The sequence below is a fragment of the Gekko japonicus genome, unplaced genomic scaffold, assembly GCF_001447785.1.
Source record: "Gekko japonicus isolate JY-2015 unplaced genomic scaffold, Gekko_japonicus_V1.1 scaffold1688, whole genome shotgun sequence".
Taxonomy (NCBI): Eukaryota; Metazoa; Chordata; class Lepidosauria; order Squamata; family Gekkonidae; genus Gekko; species Gekko japonicus.
In genome coordinates, this window is record NW_015172057.1 from 86886 (window position 1) to 102530 (window position 15645).

The 15645-nt window shown below is 42.7% G+C and overlaps 1 protein-coding gene across 1 annotated transcript in view; it reads left to right on the plus strand.

Annotated features, from left to right (window-relative positions):
- MMS22L (MMS22 like, DNA repair protein) overlaps positions 1-15645 on the plus strand; it is a 138959-nt gene that overhangs the window by 35374 nt on the left and 87940 nt on the right. Inside the window, exons 8-9 of the mRNA XM_015420755.1 lie at positions 12268-12381; positions 13728-13907. Of these exons, the coding sequence (XP_015276241.1) occupies positions 12268-12381; positions 13728-13907 (294 nt within the window). The remainder of the gene's footprint in view (positions 1-12267; positions 12382-13727; positions 13908-15645) is intronic.

Here is a 15645-nt window from a genome sequence, read left to right on the forward strand (position 1 = left end):
TGTGCTGTACCTGACAATAGTAGTACACTCCTTAAATATCCCTAAAAAAAGGTAGTTCACATCTCAGTTTTCTTGCTGTTGGATCCCTTTGTTTGGTTTTGACTGTACATTTTGGAAGCTCCCTTATTTTATCTGTTCGCCTCCTGGGCAGGTAAATGAGCTAATAATTTAGAAGTACACGATTTAAAACTTACTTTGTAGTTGATGCCATGCCTAGAAAATAAATTATACAACCTAGTAATAAGATCAGAATAAGTTTTGCAAAATAAGTTCAGTAATACAAATTTGCATAATTAATGCAGGTTGCAGAATTCTGTTTTTTTATTTAAAACATTTATATCCTGCCTTTCATTTTGGTTCAAGGCAGCTTACAACAATAGTTAAAACATCCCCAGCTAAAACTAAAGATAAAATAGCAAGCCCCAAATCTCTCCCCCTTTCCTCCCTTAAAAGATAATTCATACCTTCCATTCACCCCCCCCCCAAAAAAGCCCTAGCAAACAGGCAGGCCTTGCAGCGCCTCCTGAATATCCCCAAGGAGGGGGGGGGCTCGCCTCTTCAGGGAGCCCATTCCACAGAGCCAGAGCCACAATGGAAAAAGGCCTAGGCTCTAGTCAGTGCCCGACAGGCTACCTAAAGTGGTGGGAAAGCCAGCATATGGCTGCCTGATGACTGTAGTTGATGTGCTCAGATCTGTGTCACCCAGGTTGTGAAGGTCCTTGAAGGTCATAGCCAGCATCTTCAGTTGAACTCAGAAACAGACTGGCAGCCAATGTAGCAGTTTCAAAATGGACAACGTATGTTTTTGATGGCTAGCCCCTGACAGCGTTTGAGCTGCCACATTCTGGACCAGTTGTAGTTTCCAGGTTGTCTTCAAGGGCAGTGCCATGTAACGCATGTTGCAGTAATCCATCTGGACGGTTACAGAAGTGTGGATTAGTGTGGCCCAATCAGCTGAGGAAGGAATAAGAAAATTGACAAATCAGATGCAGCTGATAGAAGGTGCTCCTAGCCACCATGCCAGCCTGCTTTTAAAACAGCAAGGCAGGATTCATGAGCACCCTGAAATTCTTAACCTCCTCTGAAAAAGCCAGCATCAGTCCATCTAGGACAAGTGGATTCAGTCCCTCTAGAATATCAGCCTCCTTGATCAGCATTGCCTCTGTCTTGTCTGAATTCAGCTTCAGTTGGTTCTGCCTTAGCCATCTGACCACAGCCTCCAAGCACTGGTTCAGAACCAAGATGGATAATGAAATGTAGAGCTGCGTATGACACCCAACCCAAAGCTCTGGAAAATATGGTACCCCCAAGATAAATTCCACACAGTTGATTCTGCAGCTCTGGTGGAAACTCTCTGTGTCCAGCCAGACAAAAAGAGTGGAATAACTGAAGGGCTATGCCCTTAATACCAACTCAGTTTTCAAACTGATAGATAACAGTAGAGTGGTTTTTGCCTTTTTTGGGTTCACAGTTTGGATTTTGTTGGTGCATACCTTTTTTTAGTGTACAGTGATCAGTATTCCCTCTAAGCTGAGTTAGTGTGAGCTACCTCACAGTTTTTTAGCCTCCAGCTCACACATTTTTGCCTTATCTCAGGAAGGATGGCTCCAGAGCAAACTCATTTATGCAGTAGCCAAATCGCTCTCTCACAACTCTAGTGCCAGTAGCTCACAAAGTAGAATGTTTGCTCACAAGACACAGCTTAGAGGGAGCATTGGTCCTGACCATACTCCTATATACTCTTGGCCCGTTTTAAACACAAGATGGTACATTCTAAATATCTTTCTTAATCATTAATATTCCAAATGCCTACCCAGTAGAACAAATGGAGATTATTTGGAGCAATTGGCACTTCGGTAGAATGTTACACTGCAACTGCTGTTTTGCATTATCTGTAATTTAGCAGTCTCAGCACTTTATTAGAACACATTTTAAATTTCACAAGGTAAGCTTGGAATGGAATATTTTTTTTAAATGTACTGAATCCACATACTAGCCTGCTACCCATGCAAGATTCAAACTGCCAAAACTTAATTCTTTTAATGAGACTGTTTAACAGTTGAATAAGGCAACTCTGTGTGATGTGTAACAGCAAGCGTCTTGCACTGAAACATAATGTGAAGTGCTTTGAAACTTTTTTAAAATCCTAAAATAAATGGGAGTGGTATGCAGTTACTGGATGTGGCTATAATACCACCTACTGGTGAATCATAGTAAAACCCACTTGATTAAAGATGGTAGACTAACATCTCATGAGATAATAGTTTACTGTTTCAAACTAGAAGCAGTTTGTTTTGTTCTGTTGTAAGCTGCATCAGGGTAGTGCTGTTTATTCAGTTTAGAGTCATCCTGAAACCAAATTATGATTGATGAATCTAGGTTAATTTTGCTATCTTATTTGCATAAAATTAATACTTTTTGTGTTTCAAGTTATTTGATTGGGATTAGATAAAGCCAGTGTTCCTAGAGATATTGCCCTGAGGTACCATTTGAGTAGTCTCTGGGTGTGACTAGAAATTGTAAGTTTTAGTTACCAGTGTTAAAAAGGAGTGTAGGTGAACTGACTGGCTTCTGTTTTTGCCATTTTACTCACATATATGTTTCTAGAGGAAGCATGGCCATGTTGTTTAGGCTTTAGTGCCTTCACAACAGTACGAGGCAATGTGCTTATAGTTTCTCATCTCATACCTATTGCTATGATTCAGATTCCAAGCCAAAAACAATCCGATGTTTTGTACTTCTGTTCGGGATCCCGAAATGCACATCCCTACCTCTGACAGATTAGGGCGAGAAACTCCCCCCCCGGCAATATTGACATTAGAAGGGGGATTAAAAGCTATATTGTTGTTAAAATCTATAGTGTCCAGAAACTTACACCCACTTTTATGTTGCTGTGAAGATTTTTATAATTTTAGGAGCATTTAAAAATAAAGTTAATATTAAAATAAAGTGCTACTTTGAGAGAGTAAGAAAACCAGGCTGAAATGCTTAAAGTTAGCTAGAAACAGTTGTGTGACAATTCAATGTATTCTGCTAGTGTTACATGCAAAGCTTAAACTAAAATTGCATTATAACATAGGTAGGCAACTGCTTGGGATGATTTATTTCATTTCATTCCTCCATCTGGACAAGAAGAAAATTTAGGTTCAATAGGAGACAAAATTGGTCTTTCTTATCTCTTTCCTTTAATTACTATGAGTTAATCTTTCTGTGTGCCTCTTAGAGTAAAACTTAATGCAATGTTGTGATCAGGGATTGCACATAAAGCATGACTACAGGTAATCAGATTTTTTGGAGAGCATCTTTTCATTTTAGCTGTTGGCCTGAAAGGTTACCCAGACTTGTACAACTTTAAGTACTATAGTAGGGATTTGGTTTGAAAATAAACTATGTAGAAATCGCTTCCAGTATTCATGTGCTAAAGTGTATATGGCTCACTAGGTTGTGTCTCCAAGGTATACAAAATAACAGCATAGTGATCTGACAGATCAACTGGTCCTGGATGAATATAGGACAGTAATTCTAAAATCAAGGTCACAGATCTCAGGCTTTCCTTGCATAACAGAAAAAGAAGAGTTACATTTTCAAAGCCAAATACTATTCTATAATATCTCTAAATAATATATCTGAACTTCTGGGAAGTGTCATGAAATATGAATAATATTAGGTGGTGGTGGGGAAATGTTTCCAGATTGCCTTCTTCTAATAGTCCAGCAACTTAATCCAGTAGTTTTGCAGAGTATAGTATTTTGGTTATTTTACCAAAATGCTGAATTAAAGGCTTCAGACTATATCAGTAGGTAATGAAAACACTGTAGTTGTTTAATAGACATTTTAAAATGACAGCAGATAAACGCTATATATAAGACTACCATCCTATTAAAAGTATATTGCTAAGTTATTTCTACATTTCATAATAATTCTAACTCTGATGTTTCCTTATGATACTGCAAGGTTCTACATTTCATAATAATTCTAACTCTGGTGTTTCCTTATGATACTGGTGTAAAAGTGAAATATTTGAGTTCAATTTAGATGTAGAGATCTTCAGATCACTAGTACAAAAGGAGTATCTATTTTAATTGAAATATAATCTGTTTTTAGGGGAGTTGTTACATTGTGGTGTTCTGGTTCTGTGATCAGTACCATATTATTTCCTTCTAGTTGCTAAGTGAGATGAATGTAAGACTTGCTACAGCTAATTTCCCATTTCCTTACTTATTTTTTCAAAGTCCAAATAAACCTGAAGGCCTGTCTGAAGGTTCCACCCCAACCCTTTGTAGGCGGAGAGCAGATTTATGCTCGCCCACGAGCCCAGATGGACCCATTGCAGCTCCAGAGGACTCTGCGGGATTCTAGACCCCCTGGCGGCTCGTTAGATGAACTAGTGGAGGACTGGCATGTCTGGCTCTCCGCAGCCATCGACGAGATTGCACCCAGGCGTCCTCTCAGGACTCGTCTTAGGTGGGCACCCTGATATACCCAGGAGTTGCGGCAGCTGAAGCGAGAACTGAGACTACTAGAGAGACGGTGGCGTCATGTTCGTGACAAGGCGTCAAGAGCATCCTATAGGATGTTTATGAGATCCTATGAGATGTCAGTCAAGGCTGCTAAGAAGGATTTATTTGCGGCTGAGACTACATCTGCGAGCTCACGCCCGGCCCCATTATTTAGTACGATTCGGTCTTTGACAGACCTGCCACAGGGCAGGCAAAACGATAGGGAATTGGATATTGGCTGTGAGGCTTTTGCGAGCTATTTCGCAGATAAAGTCTTGACGCTCCGCCATGACCTCCGCGCCACAATTGAGACAGTGAGCGAACTTGAAGCCCCTTGTGCACCTTCGGTTCCGGGTTTAGAGTGTTTTAGCCCACTCAGCTTGGACGAAGTTGACAGATTGCTCGTTTCTGTTTGCCCAACCACATGCGACCTTGACCCGTGCCCCTCCTGGCTCATTAAGGCAGGTCACAAGGGGTTTTGAGGTGCTTTGCGGGAGATTGTCAACAAGTCCCTTCTTGAGGGACGGTTCCCTGGAGCACTCAAGGAAGCGATTGTCCGCCCCCTCTTTAAAAAGGCATCTTTGGACCCGGCCGAATTGGCCAACTATCGGCCGGTGTCCAATTTGCCCTATTTAGGCAAATTGATAGAGAGGGCGGTGGCGTTACAGTTACAGGGCTTTCTGGATGATGCTTCAGTCCTGGATCCCTTCCAGTCCGGCTTTCGCCCGGGTTATGGATCAGAGACGGCATTGGTTGCCCTGACTGACGATCTCCGAAGGCATCTGGATTGAGGCGGTGTGGCGGCATTTCTGTTGTTAGATCTGTTGGCCGCTTTCGATACGGTCGACCATCAGCTGCTGACCCGCTGCCTCGCCGACGTGGGGATTCAGGGGCTTGCCTTTCAATTGTTTGCCTCTTTTCTCCAAGGTTGGGGACAGAGGGTGGCGATTGGGGAACAGCGGTCCCTGAGGCATCTTCTTGAGTGTGGGGTGCCTCGGGGCGGTGCTGTCCCCGATGTTATTTAACATCTATATGCGCCCCCTCGCCCAGATTGCCCGGAGTTATGGTCTTGGGTGTCATCAATATGCAGATGACACCCAGCTCTATCTGATGTTGGGTGGCCAGTCGGACTCCGGTCCTGATGATCTTCATTGGGCATTGCAGGCCATGGCTGGTTGGCTTAGGCTGAGTCGGCTGAAACTAAACCCAGCAAAGATGGAGGTTCTGGGCCTGAGTTGGATCGGTTTGGGGTTGGGGCTCCCTCTCCCGACCTTCGACGGGGTGCCTCTGGTACCAGTGTCGGGTGTTAGGAGTTTGGGGGTGCTCCTGGACTCCTCTTTAACAATGGAGGTCCAGGTGGCAGCCACTGTCAAGTCAGCCTTTTACCATCTTCGGCTGGCGTGGCAGTTGGTTCCCTACCTTGATTGTGATGACCTGGCCACTGTGATCCATGCGACGGTCACCTCGAGGTTAGACTACTGCAACACTCTCTACATGGGGCTGCCTTTGTCGCAAATCTGGAAGCTGCAGTTAGTGCGGAATGCGGCAGCCTGGCTGTTGATGGGTCTTACCAGGCGGGACCATATCCAGCCTGCGCTGAAGGCATTGCACTGGCTGCCAATAGCATACCGGATCCGCTTCAAAGTGCTGGTTCTTACCTATAAAGCCCTATATGGCCAGGGTCCGGCTTACCTGAGGGACCGCCTTTCCCCATATGTTCCCCTAAGGGCACTACGGTTGGGGGCATAACACCTGTTGGTTATCCCAGCCCCAAAGGTTGCTAAATATGCTGCTACCAGGGCCAGGGCTTTTTCGGTGGTGGCTCCTACCTGGTGGAATGAGCTCCCAGAAGAGATCAGGGCCCTGTGGGACTTAGTACAGTTCCGCAGGGCCTGTAAGACAGAGCTCTTCTACCAGGCTTTCGAGTAGGAGCCACCGCCGCCACTGTACCACCACCGTGTTGTCATCTTTGTTGGTGGAATTTTCTACAAGGTGCGCCGGCCCTAGGATGGAAGGACAGAGTGAAGTACTAACTAGAAGAGATGTCAGCGTTCCCTGGAGTGTATCATCGGAATCCCCATCTTGGAATTCTTATAGTTTACTGTTGAGCAGTGATTTTAATTGTAATAATTATTTATTGGTTTTAAATTGTTTTATGTATGGCATTTACCTCTTATGTTAGCTGCCCTGAGCCCATGTGCAAGGGCGGGACATAAATCTAAAAAATAAAATAAATAAATAGATAACTTAATGTTAACAAGTCCTCAGTTTGACACTATCAGCATAGATTGGAACAACCATAAATAATTCTCTGGAAAGACTGTTCTAACAACCAGTGGTAATGCTCCATGACAAAAATGTCTTTTGAATGACTGAAAAAGATATATTCTCAAAGGAAATCAGAAATATATTCTCCTATCCCGCTGGATCAGACTGATGGTCTATGTAGTTGAGCATCCTGTTTCACATAGTGGCTGACCAGTTGACCTTGAGGGATAAGGATCAGAGCATAGGGGTGAAGGCCTTCCTCTCACACTGCCTCCAAAAACTGGTATTCAGAGGTTTAATGCCTCTGAATATGAAAATTCTTTTTTAGTCACCATGGCTAGTAGCTATTGATTATCCTTCATGAGTCTGTCTAACCCCCTTTTAAATCTATCCACTGGCAATGAATTCATAATTTCAGTAGTCTGAGTAAAGAAGTATTTCCATTTTTCTGTTCTCAACCTGTTGTCTATTTCATTTAGTGCAGACCAGTTCTAGTTTTATGAGAGGGAGAGAAAAAGTAGTTTTTCCATTCCATAATAGAAATTCCAGCTTTTTCCTAATTATGTAACCGGAGTACTTTACTGTCTCTCCCCCCGCCCCCCAATTTAATTCTTAAGGATCTATGACAAAAATTGTGAGTCTAAGCTGTTTTCTGTCACCAGAATAAAAGAAACAAGAGACAGCCTGCTTATTTCCTACATTTAATGTTTTAAAGTCTTTAGTTCACTATGAGTCTAGTTGCTGTGCACAAAAATATCCTCAGTCCATAATGATATAATTAATTTGCGTGCATGGGGGAGGGGTTCTTTAGCAATTTGTTGATTTTTTTCAGCCTTGTTGTTTCTCACAGATGCTTTGAAACAGCAAAAAACTGTGAACTTGTTAAAGGCAGTTACTGTTTTCCATAATATGAACATGTTTATATAACACAAGCAGGGGATCCACAAGGAGTTACGGGGAGCATATCATTTTTCCCTGTATCCCCTCCACCACTATTTCTTCTTTTCCTTCCTTGGGCTCAGCTGTGCAGGGGCTGCTACCAGGCCAAGTGGTATGGGTATTAAGTGTGTAGTGGGTGCTGTGAGGCCTGTCTCAGTGAGTTGTCCTCTGTCAGGGAACATGACAGGGAAAAGGGTCAGTACCCTTTCCAGTGCAGTTTTGGCCATCATGCGCATCCCTGTTTTACAGAAACAAAGGCGGGGGAGGGGGCTCAGCAATATTGTTGTGGTTGCCTAGCAGTCTTCAGAATGGCAACCTGAGAGCTCAGGTTTGTCTCAAAGCAGTGGTACTCACTCCACAGCTCATGGAAAGCAATTTGCAATCACCAGCAACCAAAACAACTATGTCACTACTGTATGCTCTCTGTGCTGCCCCACCAAACACAAGCATACAATAAGATATAGTTACATACTGTGTTAATTATTATAACTTTTTTAATTATTGGAGTACCTCTGCATACGTAGGGTTGTGTCTCTCCATCACTGTTCAAACCTAGCCAGCCCTTGTATGTCTGGAATGAAAGAAAGGGTTTTCCTCTTGGACTTCCCATTCTCTGTTCAGTATGAGACACAGCGGGTTGGATAAGAGAGTGAGATTGCCAAGGTGCCTGAAGGAAGACAAGATGATTATGGAAAAAGAGAAGCAACCAGTACTGCAGTATTGGCTAGCAGCTTCTTTTCGTGGGTGGCTGCTGTGGTGGTTTTACCCTCTATTCTCTCCACGTCCCTGAAGGGATAAGCAACTTTCCACAAACAGACCTACATAAATAGGAATAAACAGGAAATTATTAAAAAGGGATTTAAAAAGCCACAATTATGAACGTAGAATGCCAGCAGGGGGTTGGGGGACAGCCAGTGCAATCCACTGAATGCAACGTGTATGACTGTGTGCCAGCTAGTCAGAAGTCTCTGTATACCAACATCCCACACAAAGATGGATTACAAGGCATAAGGAACATGATTTCTGACAATGACACGGCTGACTTTGCCACCAAACTGTGCCATTTTGTTCTCACCCATAATCACTTCAGATTTGGTCAGAAGTCATAGGTGTGTGTTCGATGCAAGGAGCTCCTGGTTCTCAGGAAACAAGTTTGCACCCTTGAAGCCAAGATGGATGACCTGGAGAAGCATGTCTTTATATTCTCTGTATTTTAGTGTATTTCTTTTTCAGAAGAATATGCTAGAATACTGAATGTAATACAAGGAATATTGGAATGTTTGGCTGAAATAACACTACACCCACCTCAAAAAAGAAAAAAAATGCTGTTAAGTGACCTCCACACTTGAGAGGAGTGAATTGAGAGTCTCAGTCTTATTTTGATGTATTAATGCTTTACAACTGTTGACCTTATAACCTTAGCTTGTTATTTAGTCTTGTCTTTGCATATCTTAAAACATCTTCATCATGTTACGTGTTAATTTGCTGTTTGGCCTCTATAAGTTTGAACCTTACCTTCCATTCCAGTGAATTTGAAAAACTGTACATGCACATGAAAGCTCATACCTTGATTAAACCTTTGTTGGTCTTAAAGGTGCCACTGGACTCTAAATTTGTTCTGGAGAAGCAGTGATAGTCAGGCATGCGGATTAGACTCTTGGTCTTGTTAGATGTGTCCCTCTTCAAGAATGGCAGCCCCACCACTGTCAGGAAGCATGAGGGTTAAGAGGAAACAGGGCACCATACTGAAGAAAGGGGGAATGTTCCCTCAGAAGGGACCCCTTCTACAGTTGGTGAACAGGCATCCTTTCACACCAAGGAACCATCCTTAGAACCATCCCTCTTGGTAGTTGGTGTTTCAGTCTTTAGTCATATTGATCCTACATACTGACTGCATGGTGATTTGCGTGCCTAGTGCAAAGGTAGTGGACATTACATGTGGTCTAGATAGGCTGGTAGACAGTGTCAGTGCTTGTGGTAAATGTTGGCATGAATGATGTGGGGAAATGTAGTTGTGTGGTCCTGGAGGAAAAATTTAGGCTGATAGGCAAGAAACTCAAGGCCAGGACCTCCAAGGTAGTCTTCTCAGAACTGCTGCCTGTTCCATGTGCAGGGCCAGCTAGACACTCACAAATTAGGGGTTTCAGTGCTTGGATGAGACAATGGGATAGGGAGGAAGGGTTTAAGTTTGTTAAGGCACTGAGATGCTTTTTGGAAGGAGCAGGACCTGGACAAAAGAGACAGTCTCCACTTGTCCCAAGAAGGAACCAGTCTGCTGGTGCTTAAAATCAAAAAGGTGGCAGTGTAGTTTTAAAACTAAATCCTGAGGGAAGGCCGACAGGAGATGAAATGTCACTGGTTCAGGATGGCTCCTCTCTAAGAGATGAAGGGGTAGCTGTTACTGTTCTAGAGGGAAGTGGATTAGCGCTGGCCACTGAGAGGGTGTCAAACAATATTGACTGCCTGCCAGGTCTAGAGGCCACAGGAGGAGGGTAGCAGGCCTAATGTATCTGGGGATTTATAGATGTTTATATGCAAATATACTAGAAGTGTCTGAGGTAAAATGGGGAAGCTGGATTGCTTAGTGATGGATGAGAACATAGACATTGTAGGCATTTCAGAGATTTGGTGGGATGACAATAATTAGTGGGATACAGTGATTCCTGGATATAAATTATATCAGAAGGATAGAGAGGGAAGGGTTGGAGGTGGAGTGGCTCCGTGTGTCAGAGAGGGTATAGTATACAGTCCAGTCAAATTGAGAATCTATGAGAAATAGATTGGCTTACAGAAACACTATGGGTGGAAATAGTGAGCCTAAAAGGAAGCTTAACACTAGGCATTTGTTATCGTCTACCAGATCAAAAGTTAGAGGATGATTTAAAAACAGCAAAAGAATTAAGGAAAGCAGCTAGACAAAATAACTGTGTCATATTACGTGATTTTAACTACCCACACGATGATTGGGTCAATATGTGTTCAAGTCAGGAGAAAGAGACTGGGTTTCTAGACACTCTCAATGACTGTGCTGTGAGGCAGGTGGTCACAGAATCTATTGGAGAGTGGGGAGGCAATCCTGGATTTGGTCCTAAGTAATGCCCAATAGCTGCTGAGAGATATAAATGTGTAATAGTGCCAGTTGGGAACAGTGACCATAATGCTGTTAAGTTTAGCATTAATGTAAATATGGAGTTGCCCCAAAAGACCAGCACAACTAAATTTAACTTTAGAAAGGGTAACTTCTCTCAAATGAAGGGGATTGTGAAGAAGAAACTGAAAGGTAAGGTAAGAAGGGTCAAATCCCTTTGGGAAGCTTGGAAGCTATTTAAAACGATAATCCTGAAAGCTCAGATAAAATGTATACCGCAGGTTAGGAAAGATATGATTAGGTATAAAAAAAGGGCTGTATGGTTAATGAACAAAGTAATAGAAGCAGTAAAAGGTAAGGAGGATTCTTTTAAATGGTGGAAGGTTAGTCCAAAGAAGAAGAGGAGTTGGTTTTATACCCTGCTCTTCACTAAACCGAAGGAGTCTCGGAGCAGTTTATAACTGCTTTCCCCCCTTCTCCCCACAATAGACACCCTGTGAGGTAGGTGGGTCTGAGAGAGTTCTGAGAGTGAGGTAAATAAAGGGGAGTGCTGACAGGCAAAGAGAGACTATGAGGAACATATTGCAAAAAACATGAAGACCAGCAATAAAAATGTCTTCAAATACATCAGAAGCAGAAAACCAGCCAGGGAGGCAGTGGGGCCTTTGGGTGACCAAGGGGTAAAAGGATTACTAGGATGATAGGAAAATGATTCATTTTGGATTTTAAAAAATGTAATAATAAATACTTTAATCTGCAAGACTGGAATATATTATAAAGTAGAATGCTTTAGAAATTACAGTTAATACATGGTCTGTATACACTTGAGTAGTTGAGTAGCATCTGTTTGTGCTAAGGTTCCTGGTGTGCAATGTATTAGTAGCAATGCATGATTATGAATCATGTGGATGGGAGCAAAAGGGGCAATTCAAAGTTTATGGATAATTTTAGGGCTGTGTATCAGGTAGACTGAATGTATGAGAAGGTGGTCTATTGCATCCATCTAGGGTTTGTGATTGGGGTCTGTGGTTTTACCAGTTATATACATGTATCTGCAGTCAAGGACCCTGAAGATTTCCTCATCACATGTAGCCTTTTGCCTGAACTTTCTCTGAACTCATATGATATGAGACTAACAATACCACCCCTGTGTAGATTCACATTACTGTAATGTAATATATGCACTTATTCACAAACTGAAAAACATCCTAAATATTTCTGAATACTTTTTGGGAAACTCCAAACTGATTTATCCAAACTGGTTTGAACCATTCCAGTGAAGTTCGCACCTAAAACCATATGTGGTTCACAAAGCTGTATAAATATCGAACCAATCCACTGCATTCTGGATTATTCATAGCTGAACATTTAATTAGATCAGCTCAACTTCTTCTAACAGAATAAATCTTTCTTGATCTGACTATATATAAATTGTGCCACCAATTTTCAATGATAATGTTTTATTTTCAACAGGTGAGGCTCTCTGAAGCTCTAAGTACTCACCCCTATCCCTGCAGCTGTGTGAAAGAGCTGTGGGTTCTGCTTATTCAAATGCTAGACCACAGAAGTAAAGGATTACTTACAGAGGTAAGGACTTTTGGATATTAATAGGCTAAAAAATGTCCAGAGTGCTTATGGTATATAAATTATCTGATTTAAACTAATGGCATGTGGAATTCTCTTCTGATCCCATGCTAAGATGCCCTCCCTTCCTCAGAGTAGAAGAAACTTTCATGGTAAGTCCAATGTTCCTGTCTCCTCTTGCCCAAAAAAAGTAAGAGCATCATTGATAGAGAAAACCAGTGGCCCATCTACAGAATATTTGTTTCCCACAGTGGTCAAGGAGGGGCCCAAGGAGGCTCAGAATTAGTGGCACGGAAGCCAAAGCCTTCTCCGATGTTGTTGCTCAACAGCTTGCAATTCATAGATGTATGCCTCGAAACATAGAACTCCTACTTAACTGTCATGGCTCATAGTCATTGATGGATCTATCCTCCCTGAGACTTTATAATCCTCTAAAAGATCTTTCCAAGCACTTGCAATCTGAGATCCTTGAACTGTAGATTAAAACAGGGAAGCTTCTGCATTGACCTACCTTTTGCTTCACTAGACTGAAAACCCAGTTTATAGTAAACCAGATTTTCTATGTAAGTCTGAAAGTCCAGGTCCAATAATTTTTTTTTTAACTTTCGACTTTATATCCCGCTCGAACCCCCTTTTTCAGGGGGTCTCTGAGCGGCTTACAGGCAGGTGCTGATCACAATAATTCCCTAACTAGGGCCACACATTTCTATACGGGGGTGGGACTACCTACCGGCACCCCTGAGGTGGTTGGTGTTGTTTTTGACTCGGCTCTTCAGGTCTTTTCTTCGGCAGTCTCCGGCGGGATGCTCACTTCGGCGCTCGGGCGGGTTGGCTTTGGGGCGCGCAATAGTCAATTACATTTTTTATTATTTACCTACTAAGGTGAAATGGGAGGCACAGAGACCCACCCACAAAAACAGTTCTACCATCAGAGCAAGTAAACTATGATTAAGTAAGGCATATAGAGATAAGCCTTGATTTTAAAAACTGATAAAAACACAGTATCTTCCAGCCTTCATCCTAAAAAAAATGCAACAGCATCCTCAGAGCATTTTCATGGAAAACTAGTTCTTTGCAAGAACTATAGCAGAGTACTGGGACCTCAGAATGGTTGGTATCAGGATTTCCTTAGCACACTCTAAAGAATTATGTGAAAAGTTGCCTTTTGGCTTTAAAAAAAATACCAATTTGGAGACGCCCAGAAGTGACACACGTCAGCTTCAGAATCCTCCCTTTGCTATGTACAACCTGGTAAAGGGATGAAGAAACTGGTACGGTATTGCTGGAGTTTCCAGGTGGCCTCTTGATGATGCACTGTTTTAAATAAAGCAATTTCTTTGTCTCTGTAGCCTTTCTGGAGCTGGATGAATAAAATCTTAAAGAATGTATTTGATAAAAGCAGCTATGTGGAAACAATACACGCCTTTGAGTCAGTTCTGTGCAAGGATCCATTGAGTTTTAGTTGGTGGATTATAACACATCTCTCATCACTTTACCACTTTGATCACAATGGAAATGTGAAAGAAAAGGTAGGTTTGGCTTTTCCTTAAATACCTCTGAAAGATTTAATATTTGTGGAGAATTCTGTGGTATCTCACATAGCTGTTTAGCTCATGTGACCAAAATGGTTGCATATTATTTATGTGGGCATGAATTTGAACAGTGGTTCTTCAAAGCCATGCTGCTTTTTTGAGTAATGATGTGTGAGAGAAAAATATGATGAAGTTTGTTAAGGAACCAAAACTGAAGTCAGAATTGACGTTTCTAACTTTTTATTATTATTTAATGGATAACCATGTGCAGAGTACACACACTGCTCATAAATGTGATAGGAGAAGGCAGATAAAATTAATCATGTGATCCTTTAAAAATATTGACTGAAAATATTAATCATATCCTGCTTCCCAGTATTTTAAAGATATACTGTTTCACACCAGGTCCTCCCTTGCTACTGCCTCCCAGCACTGGTATTCAGAGGTTTCCTGCCCCTGTAGATGGAAACTTCCTTCAAGCACCATGGCTAGTAATCACTGATGGATCTCTCTTTCATGAATCTGTGTAACCTCCTTTAATGTTATCTTTAAAAGCTTGGTTTGTGGCCATGGCTACCTCCACTGGTAGTGAATTCCACCGTTTAAATACTCATTGAGAAAAGAAGTACTTTCATTTGTCTGTCCTGAGCCTATTTGCCGACAACTTCATTGTGTGCTGTGTGTGACAACTTCATCCTGTGCCTGAATTGGGTTGGTCTGAAGATGGGGCTCCCTTTCCCGGCCTTCGATGGGGCACCTTTGGTGCCAGCGCCGGAGGTTAGGAGTTTGGGAGTGCTCCTGGATTCCTCCTTAACTATGGAGGCCCAGGTGGCAGACACTTTTACCACCTTAGGCTGATTTGGCAGTTGGTCCCCTTCCTCGACCGCGATGACCTGGCAACAGTGATCCATGCGACAGTCACCTCGAGGTTAGACTACTGTAATGCTCTCTACATGGGGCTGCCTTTGTCGCAAATCCAGAAGCTGCAGTTAGTGCAGTTAGTGCAGAATGCTGCGGCCAGGCTTTTAATGGGCCTCCCTAGATGGGAGCACATTCAGCCTGTGCTGAAGGCGCTGCACTGGCTGCCAATAGCATACTGGGTGTGCTTCAAAGTGCTGTTTTTGACCTTTAAAGCCCTATATGGCCAGGGTCTGACATACCTAAGCTGACATACCTTTCCCCACACATACCCCAAAGGGCACTACGGTCGGGGGCACAACATTGGTTAGTGATTCCAGGACCCAGGGAGGCCCAGCTTGCTGCAACCAGGGCCAGGGCCTTTTCGGTAGCGGCTCCTACCTGGTGGAACAAGCTCCCGGAGGAGATCAGGGCCCTGTGGGACCTCTTACAGTTCCGCAGGTCCTGCAAGACGGAGTTCTTCCACCAGGCTTTTGGTTAGGAGCTGCCACTACCACCACTACCACCAGTTCCAACGACCCCTGATAACAACGGGGATGGCCCTCTATGAAGATCGAACTACAGCAGTATGGTGGATCTTTACCGCTGGACTGGGATAGTATAACTTCTTCAGGACGCCATCTTGTTTTAATTGAAGACAAATAGCATTGAGCACTTTATTATGTAAAATTGTTTGCTTTTATTCTGTTTTTATGTATCAGCACACGGTGCCCTTGTTTGTGAACCGCCCTGAGCCCATTCGTGGGGAGGGCGGGGTAGAATTTTTTTATTATTGTTATTATTATTAATAATAATACTAATAATAATACTAATAATA